General features: G+C 49.6%; 1 protein-coding gene across 1 annotated transcript in view; it reads left to right on the top strand.

Annotated features, from left to right (window-relative positions):
* The window catches only part of DNAH10 (dynein axonemal heavy chain 10), a 168,862-nt gene that overhangs the window by 33,857 nt on the left and 119,380 nt on the right, over nucleotides 1-15,625 (top strand). Inside the window, 8 exon segments of the mRNA XM_060249163.1 lie at nucleotides 834-1,041; nucleotides 1,287-1,443; nucleotides 3,690-4,166; nucleotides 6,826-6,984; nucleotides 10,861-10,977; nucleotides 11,112-11,214; nucleotides 12,152-12,330; nucleotides 14,645-14,856. Coding sequence (XP_060105146.1) covers nucleotides 834-1,041; nucleotides 1,287-1,443; nucleotides 3,690-4,166; nucleotides 6,826-6,984; nucleotides 10,861-10,977; nucleotides 11,112-11,214; nucleotides 12,152-12,330; nucleotides 14,645-14,856 — 1,612 coding nt within the window.

The following is a 15,625-nucleotide window of genomic DNA, read 5'->3' as shown; positions in this document are numbered from 1 at the left end:
GAAGCTGGAGAGGCTGGGGGCTATCTCTCTCCCTTCTGTGTGATTTAAAGAGCCTGTCGATCAGCTGATTGGCGGGCCCTTTAAATGGCACGGGAGAGGCAGGGGCGCAATTTAAATCTCACAGGAGAGGGTGGCCATGGGAAGGGGGTGAGGGGCCCCCAAAACCTGTCAGGGGGCCAGGCCTTGTGGGCCCTCGATTAACTATGGGCCTGCTCCATCCTGCTGCTCCATCGAGCTAACAAGTGCCAACCCTTCCAATCTGTTGGGGAGAGAATTGGGACTTTTGCTATTGTATTTTTTTGTTTTTTGCTTGGTATCCTTGAACCACAAGGAAAGGTGGGATACAAATGTTTTAATAAAGACAGTATTTTCATTGCAAAACCGCGATGACTTCTTGTTGTTGAAAGCAGTGCTGGCCTTGCTATAACCATAACACAAGAGAAGCCATGTTAGATCAGGCCAGTGGCCCATCCAGTCCAGCACGCTGTGTCACACAGTGGCCAGAAAACCCAAGTGCCATCAGGAGGTCCACCAGTGAGACTAGAAGCCCTCCCACTGTGCCCCCGCAAGCACCAAGAATACAGAGCATCACTGCCCCAGACAGAGAGTTCCAACGATAAGCTGTGGCTAAGAGCGACTGATGTGGCTAAGTGCCACTGCTCCATATGCTTATCCAATCCCCTCTTGAAGCTGTCTGTGCTTGTAGCCGCCGCCACCTCCTGTGGCAGCGAATTCCATGTGTTAATCGCTCTTTGGGCGAAGAAGGCCTTCCTTTTATCGGTTCTAACCTGACTGCTCAGCAATTTCGTTAATCTCGCTGCCCACCTTAACAGGCGTGAAGGAGTACTTCCAGTATGTCAAGCACGAGAGATCCAGGGACGTGGAGCACATGGTCCGCAAGTACATCGCCATTGGGCCGCTGCTCACAAAAATGGAGGGGCTTGTCTTGAACACCAACTCGGGCAGATCCCCGAGGCTGGCTCATTACTACGCCTACTGGGAAAATAAAGTTTATCAGAGCTTGACCAACCTAGTCCTCAAGTAAGTCTGTTTCAGCACCATTCCCCCCTCCCCCCCCGATCTTTAGCATACTTTTTATTGCAGTGTATTGTTTCCTGTTTGTTTATTTATTGTTCTTGCATTTTTTTGTAATTTTTATTTTGCCTTGGAACCCTATTAGGGAGATAAGCAGGGTAAGAAGCGCCTGAATAAATTGAAGAACAAAAGAATTTGTCTGTTCTGTGCTCCGAGGAAACCGATTTGATTGCCTCTTCTCCTTTCTGCAGAAATCTGCAGTCTTTCAATGCGGCGGTGTTGGGGAACACCCCACTGTTCCAAGCCGAAACGATTCTGTCTGCTCCTGAAATCATTCTGCAGCCGAACGCGGGTGAAATTGAAAAATTGTGTGTCCACAGCATCCGAGATTGTGTGGAAATTACTAAGGTGAGAATTCCACTTTTGCTTGTTACCAGATCTGGGGAGAATGTCTGTTCCCTCAGTTCATGCACAGATAAGTGGGGTCTACTTATGATTATTATTTGCATAGTGTATTAGGAATGTTACTGAAAGATGGTCCATCTCTGCATGCCTGCGTTCTACATCATTGCAGTCTAAATGCAAACTTGAAGCAGCTGGAGCTCATCGAGCTATAGATTTCCAGCTCAGAAGAAGTCGTATCAACATGTGAAGTTGCGTTGTGCCGTTGGTCCAACAGTGTGTGATTTGGAAGGCCGTACTCTCACTCAGCCACCATTCCTCAGTGCTCCAACTCCCCTCAGATAGGGAGAGGGGGAGGTGATGGCCATCTCCTGGGCAGTGCTCCCTCTAAGCTGTGGAGTTTTATGAGCAAAGATTCTACTTCATTATGAGCAAAAATTCTACTGGCATTAAAGCTGTAAGCTGCAGCATCAGCTAGTTTGCTCTGGGGCCATCCTTCCTGAGCTAAGACAAAAAAATGGGTGAGCCAGAAGCTAAAAAAATGACGCGCTAGCTCCAGGGTCGGTTCACCCACTAGGCAAACTAGGCGGTCGCCTAGGGTGCCAGAAGGGTGGGGGTGCCGAATTGGGCTCCCCCCTTCTGGTGGCCAAGACAACTGCCTAGTTTGCCTTTCCCCCCCTCCCTTCCCTTCCGCCATGCTCCGCCCACCCCCCGAAGCTCGCCGTGACGAGGCCGGGCCCTGCTTTCAGAGGGTGTGGACGATGGAGCATAGCGCTGCAGAGGGAGGGCAGGGGGCACCGGGGGGGGAGCGCTGGGCAGGGAGCCTGCCTGGGGCACCATGCACCCTAGGGCTGACACTGGCTAGTGTGGCTAGCTCACACTAACTCAGCTTGGAGGGGACATTGCTCCTGGATCCTCCTCCACTCTGCTCCTCACGCTCCCGATTCGCTCTCTGCCCCCACTCCGGAGGGGTATATAGCAACCAAACAGAGTGACGTGAAAAGGTAGAGCAGGAAGAGAGAGCCACACAGGCATTCACGTTTAATCAACCTCAAATCCTTAGAAATTCAGTTATTTATATAACAAATCATTCATAGAAAATACAGCGTATCACAAAGTGCAAAGATAAACTACTCCCGAAACAACCAGTCCTATATTGATGTCCGACAGTTTGTTCCTTGAGAATGGAGTCGGGAAGTGGCGTGCAATGCCGTGGAAACAGAGTCCAGTGCTCCAGTTCTTCTCCGTTAGCCAATATCTGGACGGAATGCAGCAAGGCAGTAAGACGCAACAGGGATGCGCTAAATGTCCCGTTTCGCGCGAGGCTTTGACGAGCTGCATAGATAAAAGTTAAAAATCACTAATACATAAATTCTGCAATTTCTGAAAATGGCATACATAATACTTGTAAATATGAATGATTTTGTTATATAAATATTTGCATTTTTAAGGATTTGAGGTTGATTTAACGTGAGTGCCTGCGTGGCTCTCTTCTCCTGCTCCACTCCGGAGGAGAGCAGGCGTGACACCTTCTCGTCAGCCTCTGTCTGGGGAGGATTAAGTAGCTCTCAGGAAATGAGAGCAGCAGTTCAGGAGCCTCTGTGCAAAAGCCCCCAAAGAGGTGGAAAGACAAGAAAAAGGTGGCTCAGGAGCATGAGGAGGAGGGGGGGAGCAGGCGGTGAGGAATTAGCAGAGCCTTGCAGGAGCTTCCCTCCTTCCCTGAGTTGCTGATACCGCTGACCAGTGTTTCCTCTAAGCTGAGTTAGTGTGAGCTAGTTCAGTTTTTTAGCCTCTGGCTCACACATTTTTGTCTTAGCTCAGCAAGGATAGGCCCAGAGCAGTGTTCCCCCTAAGCTGAGTTAGCGTGAGCCGGCTCGCAGGTTGTTAGCCTCCAGGTCACTCTTTTTTGTCTTAGCTCAGGAAGGATGAGCCCAGAGCACACCATGCGGTAGCTCACAGCTTTAATACCCGTCACTCACACAGTAGAATTTTTGCTCACAAGACTCTGCAACTTAGAGGGAGCGTTGAGCAAACTAATTAATGCAGTAGCCAAATTGCTCGTTCACAGCTTTAATGCCGGGAGCTCACAAAGTCGATGTTGTGCTCACAAAACTCCATAGCTTAGAGGGAGCACCTGCCCCTCCTTGCAGTCCCCATCCCCCTCTCCCAGTCCCCTGTTCAGCCAGCGTCTGCAACTCCACCACCCCCCCCGCCCAACGGTGCTCACTGACGCCTTTTCGCCCGCCCCGCAGCAATTTGTCCGCTGGATGCACGGCACCTGCGTCGACTGCCCGCCGCAGCACACCGACGACGAGGAGCTCATTGTGGTGAGCTTCTTCAACGACATCTCCCAGAACGCCCAGGTCATCGAGCAGGCCATCCTCATCACCCAAAACATGCACAAGCTGATGATCTCGCTCACCAAGTACCTCAACCGCTGGAAGAGGTACCGGCCCCTGTGGAAGCTCGACAAGGCCATCGTCATGGAGAGGTTTGCCGCCAAGAAGCCGGCCTGCGTCCTCTTTGACGACAAGCTGCAGTTCTACATGAGGATCTCCCAGGAGGTGGTGCAGCAGCCGCTGGTCAAGGACGAGCAGTGCATCCGGCTGCTGCTCGGGCCCCTGGCCTGCACTGTGCAGCAGAACGCCAAAGGCTGGATGATGTCGCTCGGGAGGCTGCTCAACGAGTCAGCCCGAGAGGCCCTCTACAGCCTCCAGGAGGACATCGAGGTAGGTGGCGACGCCTTGGGGCAGGGAACTGTTGGCCTTGAGCAAGTTCCCTTCCCTGAAGTCGTGAGGTAATAACTTGATTTGTTTGTGCACGCTGACGCCTTAGGTAGCTTAAGGTTACTGACCAATAGATCGGTCAGCATGTATTTCCCGCCAGAGCTGGGCGAGAGTATGCATCGTTAGCTTGTATTGGGATGCTTCGATTGACCATAAGAGAAGCCATGTTGGGTCAGGCCAGTGGCCCCTCCAGTCCAACACTCTGTGTCACATAAGAACATAAGAGAAGCCCTGTTGGATCAGGCCAGTGGCCCATCCAGTCCAACGCTCTGTGTCACATAAGAGAAGCCATGTTGGATCAGGCCAGTGGCCCATCCAGTCCAACGCTCTGTCACACAGTGACTAAAAAACCAGGTGCCATCAGAAGAAGATGATATTGGATTTATATCCCGCCCTCCGCTCCAAATCTCAGAGTCTCAGAGTGGCTCACAATCTCCTTTTTCTTCCTCCCCCGCAACAGACACCCTCTGAGGTGGGTGGGGGGGCTGAGAGGGCTTTCACAACAGCTGCCCTTTCAAGGACAACCTCTGCCAGAGCTATGGCTGACCCAAGGCCATTCCAGCAGCAGCAAGTGGAGGAGTGGGGAATCAAACCCGGTTCTCCCAGATAAGAGTCCGCACACTTAATCACTACACCAAACTGGCTCAGGAGGTCCACTAGTGGGGCCGGGACACCAGAAGCTCTTCCACTGTTGCCCCCCTTCCCAAGCACCAAGAATACAGAGCATCACTTGCCCCAGACAGAGAGTTCCATCTATACCCTGTGACTAATAGCCACTGATGGGCCTTTGCTCCATATATTTATCCGATCACCTCTTGAAGCCATCTGTTGGGTAAGCAATACATTGGGGCTGGACTGCAGATCAAGGACTGAGTTGCCTTTTATGGTGTTGGAGAATCTCTAGTCTTTCCTCACTTGAGGTTTAGAAGTCTGAACATGAAGGTGGAGAGTAGCCAGACAGGATATTTTCCTGCATCATATTGTTTGTTATTTTCAACTCCAAGTAAACCCTCCCTTTATTAGAAAGTAAAGCTGTCGTTTAAAAGCCAATACGTTTGCTTTGCTGCGTTTTTTAAGTCTTTGCTACATTTACTTTTAACCCTAATGGGAACTTGACATGTGTTCTATTGGTCACTTAATATCATTCTAAATCATGTCTGGTGTTCTATGCTTGTTTCAGATGTCTGTAATCCTAGTCCCAGGGTCACCATCTTGGTGTTTGCTGACACCTTTCCTGGTTTTCCTGGTTTCTTGGTCCATTGGTGGACCTCCTAATGGCACCTGTTCTTTTTGGCCACTGTGTGACACAGAACGTTGGACTTGGTGGACCATTAGCCTGATCCAACATGTCTTCTCTTATGTTCTTATGTAACACAGAGTATTGGACTGAATGGGCCATTGGCCTGATCCAACATGGCTTCTCTTAGGTTCTTATGTGACACAGACTGTTGGACTGGATGGGCCACTGGCCTGATCCAACATGGCTTCTCTTAGGTTCTTATGTAACACAGAATGTTGGACTGGATGGGCCACTGGCCTGATCCAACATGGCTTCTCTTACGTTCTTATGTGACACAGAGTGTTGGACTGGATGGGCCACTGGCCTGATCCAACATGGCTTCTCTTATGTTCTTATGTGACACAGAGTGTTGGACTGGATGGGCCACTGGCCTGATCCAACATGGCTTCTCTTACGTTCTTATGTGACATAGACTGTTGGACTGGATGGGCCACTGGCCTGATCCAACATGGCTTCTCTTATATTCTTATGTGACACATAATGTTGGACTGGATGGGCCACTGGCCTGATCCAACATGGCTTCTCTTATGTTCTTATGTGACGCAGAGTGTTGGACTGGATGGCCCATTGGCCTGATCCAACATGGCTTCTCTTATGTTCTTATGTGACACAGAGTGTAGGACTGGATGGGCCATTGGTCTGATCCAACATGGCTTCTCTTATGTTCTCTTATGTTCTTATGCCAGGTGGGGCTTTTGCTCAGCAAGGCTTCTGATTGGCCATTGGGGATTTGATCGGCTGCACAGACGTTTTAAAATGCTTTGGCAACAGTGGCCACCACAGCACGAGAATCATCATAAAGTAAGCTGTGGCGGCCATTCTGCGTCCGGCTCTGCTTTCTGTGGCAGCCGTTTTGTGCTGTTCCAAAATTCCAGAAGTGCCCACAGCCTCAAAAAATTGGGGGACCCCCTCCTACTTCTAGTACACTATTTATTACTGCTCTCATCCTGGCAATCACCTCAGCTCACTCAGTGCAATCCACTTTGAGTCTCTGCGTATGAAAAAGGTGCAGCTAGTCCCCTGATGAAGGGAGCACTGATTCTGGAAAACTCATACCTCCAAAACTGTGCTGATCTCTAAGGTGCTACCAGATCTGAATTCAGCCCTTCTTCTGTAGACCATCACAACTTTCCCTTCTGAAACTATGAGAAATGTGGCCTCGGAAGAGTTTCATTTGCATCTTGTTCGGCGTTTCTGAAGTCCTAGGGTTACTCCTGTACAAATGAATAGTTAAGTAAAAACACAGACCGTGGAAATATTAACCACTAAGCCTTCCTCTTAAAAACGAACGCTTCTTTCTAGAGATTGACCCAGAACCTCAGGACATCTCCCAGCACACTAGAGGACCTCAAATTTGTCCTGGGTACTATTGCAGAGATTAAACGCATGTCTCTAGAAGTGGAACTCAAGTACCTGGATATTCAAGAGCGATACCGAACCCTCACAATGTACAACATTTCCGTAAGTGAATTTTTTTTAAGTCTGAGGGTTCGTTTGAGGTAGAACAGAACTTCCCGGAATCCCTCCTGTAGGGTTTCTTTCTTTTAGTTGGTTTGTTTGAAAACAAATCAGCCAGTATCATAATGCCTCTGTATAAATCGATGGTGCGGTCTCATTTGGAGTACTGTGTGCAGTTCTGGTCGCCGCACCTCAAAAAGGATATTATAGCATTGGAGAAAGTTCAGAAAAGGGCAACTAAAATGATTAAAGGGCTGGAACACCTTCCCTATGAAGAAAGGTTGAAACGCTTAGGGCTCTTTAGCTTGGAGAAACGTCGACTGAGGGGTGACATGATAGAAGTTTGCAAGATAATGCATGGGATGGAGAAAGTAGAGAAAGAAGTACTTTTCTCCCTTTCTCACAATACAAGAACTCGTGGGCATTCGATGAAATTGCTGAACAGACAGGTTAAAACGGATAAAAGGAAGTACTTCTTCACCCAAAGGGTGATTAACATGTGGAATTCACTGCCACAGGAGGTGGTGGCGTCCACAAGCATGGCCACCTTCAAGAAGGGGTTAGATAAAAATATGGAGCAGAGGTCCATCAGTGGCTATTAGCCACAGTGTGTGTGTGTGTGTATGTATATATATATATATATATATATATTTGGCCGCTGTGTGACACAGAATGTTGGACTGGATGGGCCATTGGCCTGATCTAACATGGCTTCTCTTATGTTCTTATGTTCTTACGAAATCAAACCTGGTTTGCTCTTAATCACCACATCATGCTGGCTCTCTCAAGGCAGGGGTGGGGGAACCTTTTCTCCTGCAAGGGCCATATGGAAATTTATAACATCATTCGTGGGCCATAAAAAATCACCAGCTTAAAAAAACAGTGCTCCATTGAGGGAGAATGATTCAGGCCAGCAAAATTAATGCAAATAATTGTTTTTCTATCTGAAGTCGTGGGGACAGCCTAATCTGGCGCACGCACGCACCTGGCCCGCCCCCCTAGGCAAGTGCATAGCTCCAGGGGTTTTTTGTAGAAAAAGCCCAGCAGAAACTCAGTAGCATATTAGACCACATCCCCTAATATTAGCATATTAGGCCACACCCTCTGGGATAATCAAGTGCAAACTGAACTGTGACAGTAACTTTTCCAGGCCCTGCAGCAATTCTGGCCATCCAACCAGGCCCCAGGGAGGCTGCGGCACAGTACATCTGGGCCCTGTGATCCCTGCCTGGCCCTGGGGAGGCTGCTGCACAGTGCGGCTGGGCCCCACGATCCTCGCTGGCCAGCCGGGCCCCAGAGAGACTGCCACATGGCTCGGTTCGGCCCAGCAATCCTCGAGGGCCACACCAAGTGACCTCGAGGGCCGTACGCAGCCCTCAGGACAGAGGTTCCCCACCCCTGCTCTAAGGCGTCTAACAAAAAAGGGAGTGGAAGCCATCAATAAAAGAATGTAAAAAATGTTTCAATATTGCTTCTTGTAGCATATCAGGGTTTTGTACTGTTTGAAAGCCCGTCACGGACCTAATACGCTGTCAGATGCATACTGGGGTGTGTGTGTAGGGCTTGCTCTGGGTTACACTCGGCTCAAAACCTGGCCCTTCGGATGACAGGCTAATACGCTGTCAGATACATGCTGGAGTGTATGTGTAGAGCAGGGGCGTCGAACTCCTTTGTTATGAGGGCCAGATCTGACACAAATGAGACCTTGAGGGGCCAGGCCATGTCGGGCTGGGCCATGTGTGTCCCTATTTAAGGTTAGGTAGCAGCAGGGCTTGAATTCAGCAGGAGATCACAGGAGCACAGCTGCTGAACCCTCCAGCCAGGGTCTGCATGCAGTGGGGAGTTCTCTCCCCATTGCACACAGATCCCAGGGCATATGCCAATGAGATATACTACTGAGCTCCTGCACCTTTTCCCCTACAAAATGACCCCTGGATAGCAGAGAGATGCATTTTATAAAGAACACAAGGAAAGGAAAGGTCCCCTGTGCAAGCATCAGTCATTTCCGACTCTGGGGTGATGTTGCTTTCACAACATTTTTACGGCAGACTTTTTATGAGGTGGTTTGCCCTTGCCTTCCCCAGTCATCTACGCTGCCCCCCCCCCCCCAGCAAGCTGGGGACTCATTTTACCGACCTCAGAAGGATGGAAGGCTGAGTCAACCTTGGGCTGGCTACCTGAACCAGCTTTTGCTGGGATAGAATTCAGTTCGTGAGCAGAGAGTTCAGATCACAGTAGTGCAGTACTGCTGCTTTATCACTCTGTGCCATGGGGCAAACACAAATATATATTGTTTAAAAAACTTAAAATATGCTTAAAACATTAGCACTCATTGGTCTTAAAGGTGCTTTCTTTGTATTACTCCCCTGGGATCCAGGGAACTGGGAACAGGAAGCTCTGGCTCTTTCCTTCCTTCCCCAGGGACTGGGGGTGGGGAGCCTCAGTCAATAGAAGGAAGAGAGGTTTGGCTCAGTAGTGATTGAGAGAGCCTGGCAAAGCAAGCTATTCCTCCCCCCCTTCCTCCCCAAGGGATGAGCCTCAGCCATTGGAGAAAATAGAGGTTTTGCTCTGTAGCTGCTGTACAGTTGAGCAAGCCTAGCAAAGCAAACTGTTATGGAGAAGGAGCAAGAAAGAGGGAGAAGGAAGCAGATGACAGCTAGTTGCTTGGGAGCCTGATAGGAGCCCTCCAAGGGCCTGATTTGGCCCCCGAACTGCATGTTTGACACCCTTGGTAGAGCTTGATCTGGGTTAGACTTGGCTCAAAACCTGGTCTTTTGGATGTTGGGCTTGGTGAAACGCCTACTGGCTGAGCTGTCATCCAGGTCTGGTGAGAGGCAGACTGAACCCTTTTTCGACTTTTTCAACTTGGCCTAGTGGCCCAACCACTACGTTGGGAAGGGGCTGCAGTTCACTGGCAGAGCATCTGCTCGACATGCAGAAGATCCAGGTTTCAGTCCCTGGCATCTCCAGTTCAAAGATCTGCCTGTAGGTGATAGAATCATAGGGAGGAATCCCAGGGTCATCTAGTCCAACCCCCTGCGCAATGCAGGAAATTCACAAATCCCTCCCTCCCCCACACCCAGTGGCCCCTACTCCATGTCCAGATGATGGCAAAAACCCTCCAGGATCTCTGGGCCAAGCTGGCCTGGAGAAAAATTGCAGCCTGACCCCAAAGTGGTGAACAGCTTTTCCCTGGGTGTGTAAGAAAGGGAAAGACCTCTGCCTGCAACCCTGGGGAGCTGCTGCCAGTCTGAATCAGTGTTCCCTCTAAGCTGAGTTAGCGTGAGCTAGCTCACAGATTTTTAGCCTCCAGCTCACACATTTTTTGCCTTAGCTCAGGAAAGATGACCCCAGAGCACACTAATTTATGCAGCAGCTCACAACTTTCATGCCAGTAGCTCACAAAGTAAACTTGTTGCTCACAAAACTCTGCAGCTTAAAGGGAACAGTGGTCTGAATGGTCTGAATGACTTTGATGGGCCAAGGGTCTCATTCAGTATAAGGCAGCATCGTATGTTCAACCACCTTGGAGTCCTTGGAGACTGACGGGCCAGCTGTGGAGTGAGATGTTACACGGTAGACATGTGTCTCCTCCCCCTTTTTTTTAAATGAAAAGCAACCCTGAGAGGGTACAGGTGTGAGCAGTGGAATGGATTGAGGGGAAAAGAGGAAGAGACTGCTTAATCCCTCCCTCTGCTAATTTTTCTGCGCCCCCCCCATTGATTCTCCATTCTTAAGATAAACTTCTCTGCATTTTTGTCAGTCTTCTGCTCTAAATCACAGACTCCCGTGACAACTTTTTCCTTTTAAAAAAACCATTAGAAGGTTGTTAAATGTACACGCGCCGTGTTCTGAACAGTTCACACGATTTAACTGTAGACAACAGAAGAAGAACGGAACCTGGTGAATATTATCAAGGAAAAGTGGGAAAACCTTTTCACCGAAGCGGCCGTGGTTGATCACAGCCTCTGGGGGATCAAAAGGACGTTTACTGAGGTATCAACATTTTTATTGTGATCGTTAAGTGCTGTCAAGTCACAACTGACTTATGCAGCAGCTCCTCGAGGAGTTGTTACTCACATGCACTGGAGAAGGAAATCCCAAGCTAACTTGGGTCCTGTTCCCTTTAGATCACAAGGGAGCAAATTGCAAACTACAGTAAGGAGATTGCAGATTTCTACCACAGGTTTGTTACAGAAGGGCCAGGCTCCGTTGGCGAGAATCTCGATAAAGGTAAGAATAGAGTTGCCAGGTGGGACCATCATGCCGATTGGGGGGAGGGAGGGGTGTTCCAGGAGTGGGCAGTGATTTCATTGTGTTGGTGACTTTGGGGGGGGGGGGGGCGGCAACGCTTCCTAGGCAAAACTCTATGGTGAAATTGGCATCAAACCATAGAGTTTTGCTCCAAAACCAGAGTGTCACTGTGTGACATCCCTGACATGACGACTCACGTCCACATGACATCGGTGTGTTGGGGATGTTGTGTGGCAACGTTGCTGTTTGGGGGGCTGGGTTTTCTCTGCCGGCCAGGTGGCCGGTGGCAGGCAGAAGACCCCAAAACTAGGGGATCCCCCACCCGGAATTGGGGAGCGGCCAGTGGCCACCCTAGGTAAGAAGGTGTGTGCTTGGTGCTTATTTCACTTTGAAGAAACGATGGAAAGCATTTCTCAAATGGAACTAAGATAGGGTTTCCAACTCCAGGTTTGGAAATACCTGGAGATTCGAGGGCGGAGTCTGGGAGGGTGGGGTTTAAGGAGGACAGGGGCCTTGGTAGGGTATAACCCATCTTCCAAAGCAGTGATTTTCTCCAGGAGGGATGGAATAAATGTTTAAATAAACAATAAAGAAATAAGCAATCAGTATAGTCTGGAAGAGCTGTAATACCTGGAGGCTGGCAACCCTAGGTAAGAAACATGTGGCTTTTCAAACCCTCTCCTTTGAGGAGGCAAATGTCATTTGGATCAGCTGTATATACAGCAATGAAACTCATCGTTCTGGTTTGCCTCTTTGTCTCCTGCTGTTCTCAGTTCTAGCCACTTTTCTAAGCCAATTCCAGTCCCCTTAAAGGTTTCTCTTATGGGGAATTGGGTTCTCTAGATCTTAGAACGAGCTTTGATTGTCTTTATTCACTGCTGTCTTGGTTGTGAGTGTTCATTGCTGCCATCTGCAGGAGTAGAGCTGATGGTCGTTTTTGAAAAAGAACTGGAGAAACATGAGAAGAATCGCCAGGAGCTGGCGAATGCTGAAAAGCTGTTTGACCTTCCAATCACCATGTACCCTGATCTAATGAAAATCCAGAAGGAGATGAAAGGCCTGAGGCAGATTTATGATATCCATAAGATGCAAAAAGTAAGTCAAAGACAAGTCTTTCCTCCCTCCCAAACAGTCTTCTTTCTAAGCTGTTAGTGCGAGCTAGCTCGCAGTTTTTTAGCCTTTGGCTCACACATTTTTTGTCTTTGCTCAGGAAAGATGCCTCCAGAGCTGCATTTTTCGGACCATAAGGCGCTCCGGACCATAGGACGCACCTTCCTCCTGGGGGGCGATCCACTGCCTCCACCTCCGATCCTGGCGCTTGCTTTAAGCATCAGAGTTGGAGCCAGGCAGACAGGCACGGAGGAAACACCCGCCCCCTCTGCAAACCCAGCGCTTCGCGAGCGCCGGCTGTGGAGGGGGTGGCGTGCTTCCTTCGTGCCTGTCTGCCTGGCTCCAGCTCTGATGCTTAAAGCAAGCGCTGGGATCGGAGGGAGTGATCCTGGCGCTTGCTGTAAGCATCAGAGCTGGAGCCAGGCAGACAGGCACGGAGGAAGCACGCTGCCCCCTCCACAGCCGGCGCTCGCAAAGCGCTGGGTTTGCGGAGGGAGCGGGTGCTTCCTCTGTGCCTGTCTGCCTGGCTCCAGCTCTGATGCTTAAAGCAAGCGCTGGGATCGGAGGGCAGAGGGAGCGATCCTGGCGCTTGCTGTAAGCGTCAGAGCTGGAGCCAGGCAGACAGGCACGGAAGAAGCAAGCTGCCCTCTCCGCAGCCGGCGCTCGCGAAGCGCTGGGTTTGCGATGGGGGCAGCGTGGAGTGATCCCAGCGCTTGCTGGAAGAAGCTGGAGCCAGGCAGGCAGGCGCGGGGGAAGCGCCGGGATCAGAGGCGGAGGCAACGGATCGCCCCCCCCCCCCCGAGGAAGGTACCTTCACTCCATAAGACGCACACACTTTCCCCCCCACTTTTTTGGGGGGGAAAGTGCGTCTTATGGTCCGAAAAATACGGTACTTTATGCAATAGCCAAATCACTCGCTCACAACTTTAATGCCAGGAGCTCACAAAGTAGAATTTTTGCTCACGAGACTCCGCAGCTTCATTTCATTTTATTTGATTTATATCCCGCCCTACGCCACCGAGGCGGGCTCAGGGCGGCTCACAACACAGAAATTCTAACAATAGGATCTAAGAATTAAAATACATAATAATTTACATAATTAAAACACTAAAATCAATTGACGATCAATGTCAGTGTGCTATCTTCCAATCTTCCTTCAGAATATTTCAATGCCGGTCAGTTATAAGCCAACCGGAAGAGGACAGTCTTACAGGCCCTGCGGAACTGTCCAAAGTCCCGCAGGGCCCTGACCCCCTCCGGTAACTGGTTCCACCAGCAAGAGACTGAGATTGAGAAGGCCCTATCCCTAGTTGACTTCAGCCGGGCCTCCTTTGGCCCAGGGATTACAAGCAGATTTTGAGAGCCGGATCGCAGCACTCTCTGGGGAGCATATGGGAAGAGACGGTCCCTAAGGTAGGCAGGTCCTAGGCCATATAGGGCTTTAAAGGTAATAACCAGCACCTTGTACCGAACTTGGTATATTATTGGCAGCCAGTGCAGTCTCCAGAGCCCCGGCTGAATGTGCTCCCGTCTAGGGAGCCCTAATAACAGCCGAGCTGCGGCGTTCTGCACTAGCTGCAACTTCCGAGCTTAGAGGGAGCATTGCTCCCAAACCCTCCCTTTCTCTCTCTCTCTCTCTTTCTGTCTCCCCCACTCCCTCCCTCCCCCTCTGTCTCCCTCTCCCCATCAATGCGGGCTTGTTCCTGTTCCCCCCTGTTGTGCCCTTTCATTGATCGGAGTACACAGGGCTTTTTTTGGTAGAGAAAGCCCAACAGGAAGTCATTTGCATATTACACCACACCCCCTGATGCCAAGCCAGTCAGAACTGTGTCCCTGTGCCTTCCTGCTTTAAAAAAAAGCACTGGGAGTATATGAAGTGGATAAGCTGGGAAGTGAAGGAAAGAGAGGCTGGGAAAAGGATTAAAAGTCTCCACCCCTTTCCTGTCCATCAAATTTGGTGGCTAGTCCAGTATCAATGAGTTGCATGAAACTAACTTCTGCATGTGCATCACCAGACAAAAAAATGTGGGGTGCAATTTGTTTGTTTGTTCCTGCTTGTTCCATTTCTTCTTCTTGTCGTTGGAACTTATGACGGAAGTGGTCAGCCTCAGCCATATGTCACCTATAATTTTTTTGCTCAGGTGAGCAAAGAGGATGTTTTGGTGTTGTGTAATATTCACCTGGGCCAGAGTGGCTGATACCTGCTGGGCTTTTTCCCCCTAAGTTGTTTTAACCTTGCTTTCCAGTCCGTTTGCGCATTTGGTAAAGATGTTTCTCGCGGTCTGTTTCCTTGTTCCAGGATGCTAAAGAGGAATGGTCTCAGACTCTGTGGGTGAACCTCAATGTACAGGTTCTGCAGGAGGGCATCGATGGGCTTCTGAAATCCCTGAGGAAGCTACCCAAATATGTCCGCAGCAGTCCTGTCGCTTATCACCTGGAAATGAATATGAAGGCCTTTAAGGAGTCCATTCCTTTGCTGCTGGATTTGAAGAATGAGGCATTAAGAGAGAGGTTTGATTCTGGGTTTCTCACATATGGTTTTGGAGTAAAGCTAAAAAAATGTCACTAATGTGAACCTACGCAAGATTGTAGAACAAACTTTGAGTCCCGTCTACCTCTAAGACCAGCGTTTTTATTCCAAGTATAAGCTTTCATATACAAGCACCCTTCTTCAGATACAAACCGTGGAATAAAATGTTCGAAGAAGTGTGCTTGCACACGCAAGATTATACTTGGAATAAAACTATGCTGGTTGTAAAGCTGCTACTGGACGCTAACTTTGTTCTGCTGCTTCAGACCCACACGGCTGCCCACCCAGATCTGTTTATCTTGCTGATGTTCTGTTCTGTGGTATCCTATGAAGGTGTAGGTAAAGCTGCCCAAATGCTCTCTCCTTCCTCCCCCTGCCCTCAATGCAGGCTCCTTCCCATTCTCCCCTGTTGTGCCCTTTCATTGATTGGAGTATACAGGGCCTTTTTTTGTAGCACTCACCTTCTAGCTTTTCCCCTCTTGTCTTCTTAAGGATGGCCAATGCATGTTATGATTCACATGGAAATAAAAGCATTCTTCATGCAAAAAAACCTCCATGATGGCTTGCACTCGGGGCTTTTTTGGTAGCAGGAACTCCTGTGCATATTAGGCCACCCACCCCCCCCGATGTAGCCAATCCTCCAAGAGCTTACAGTGCTGTTAGTACAGGGCCTGCTGTGAGCTCCAGGAGAACTGGCTACACCAGGGGTGTATGATCTAATATGCAAAGGAGTTCCTACTACAAATAAAG

The sequence above is a fragment of the Heteronotia binoei genome, chromosome 11, assembly GCF_032191835.1.
Source record: "Heteronotia binoei isolate CCM8104 ecotype False Entrance Well chromosome 11, APGP_CSIRO_Hbin_v1, whole genome shotgun sequence".
In the NCBI taxonomy this organism is placed as follows: Eukaryota; Metazoa; Chordata; class Lepidosauria; order Squamata; family Gekkonidae; genus Heteronotia; species Heteronotia binoei.
The sequence above is the reverse complement of the archived record's forward strand: the minus strand, read 5'-3'. Positions and strand labels throughout refer to the sequence as shown.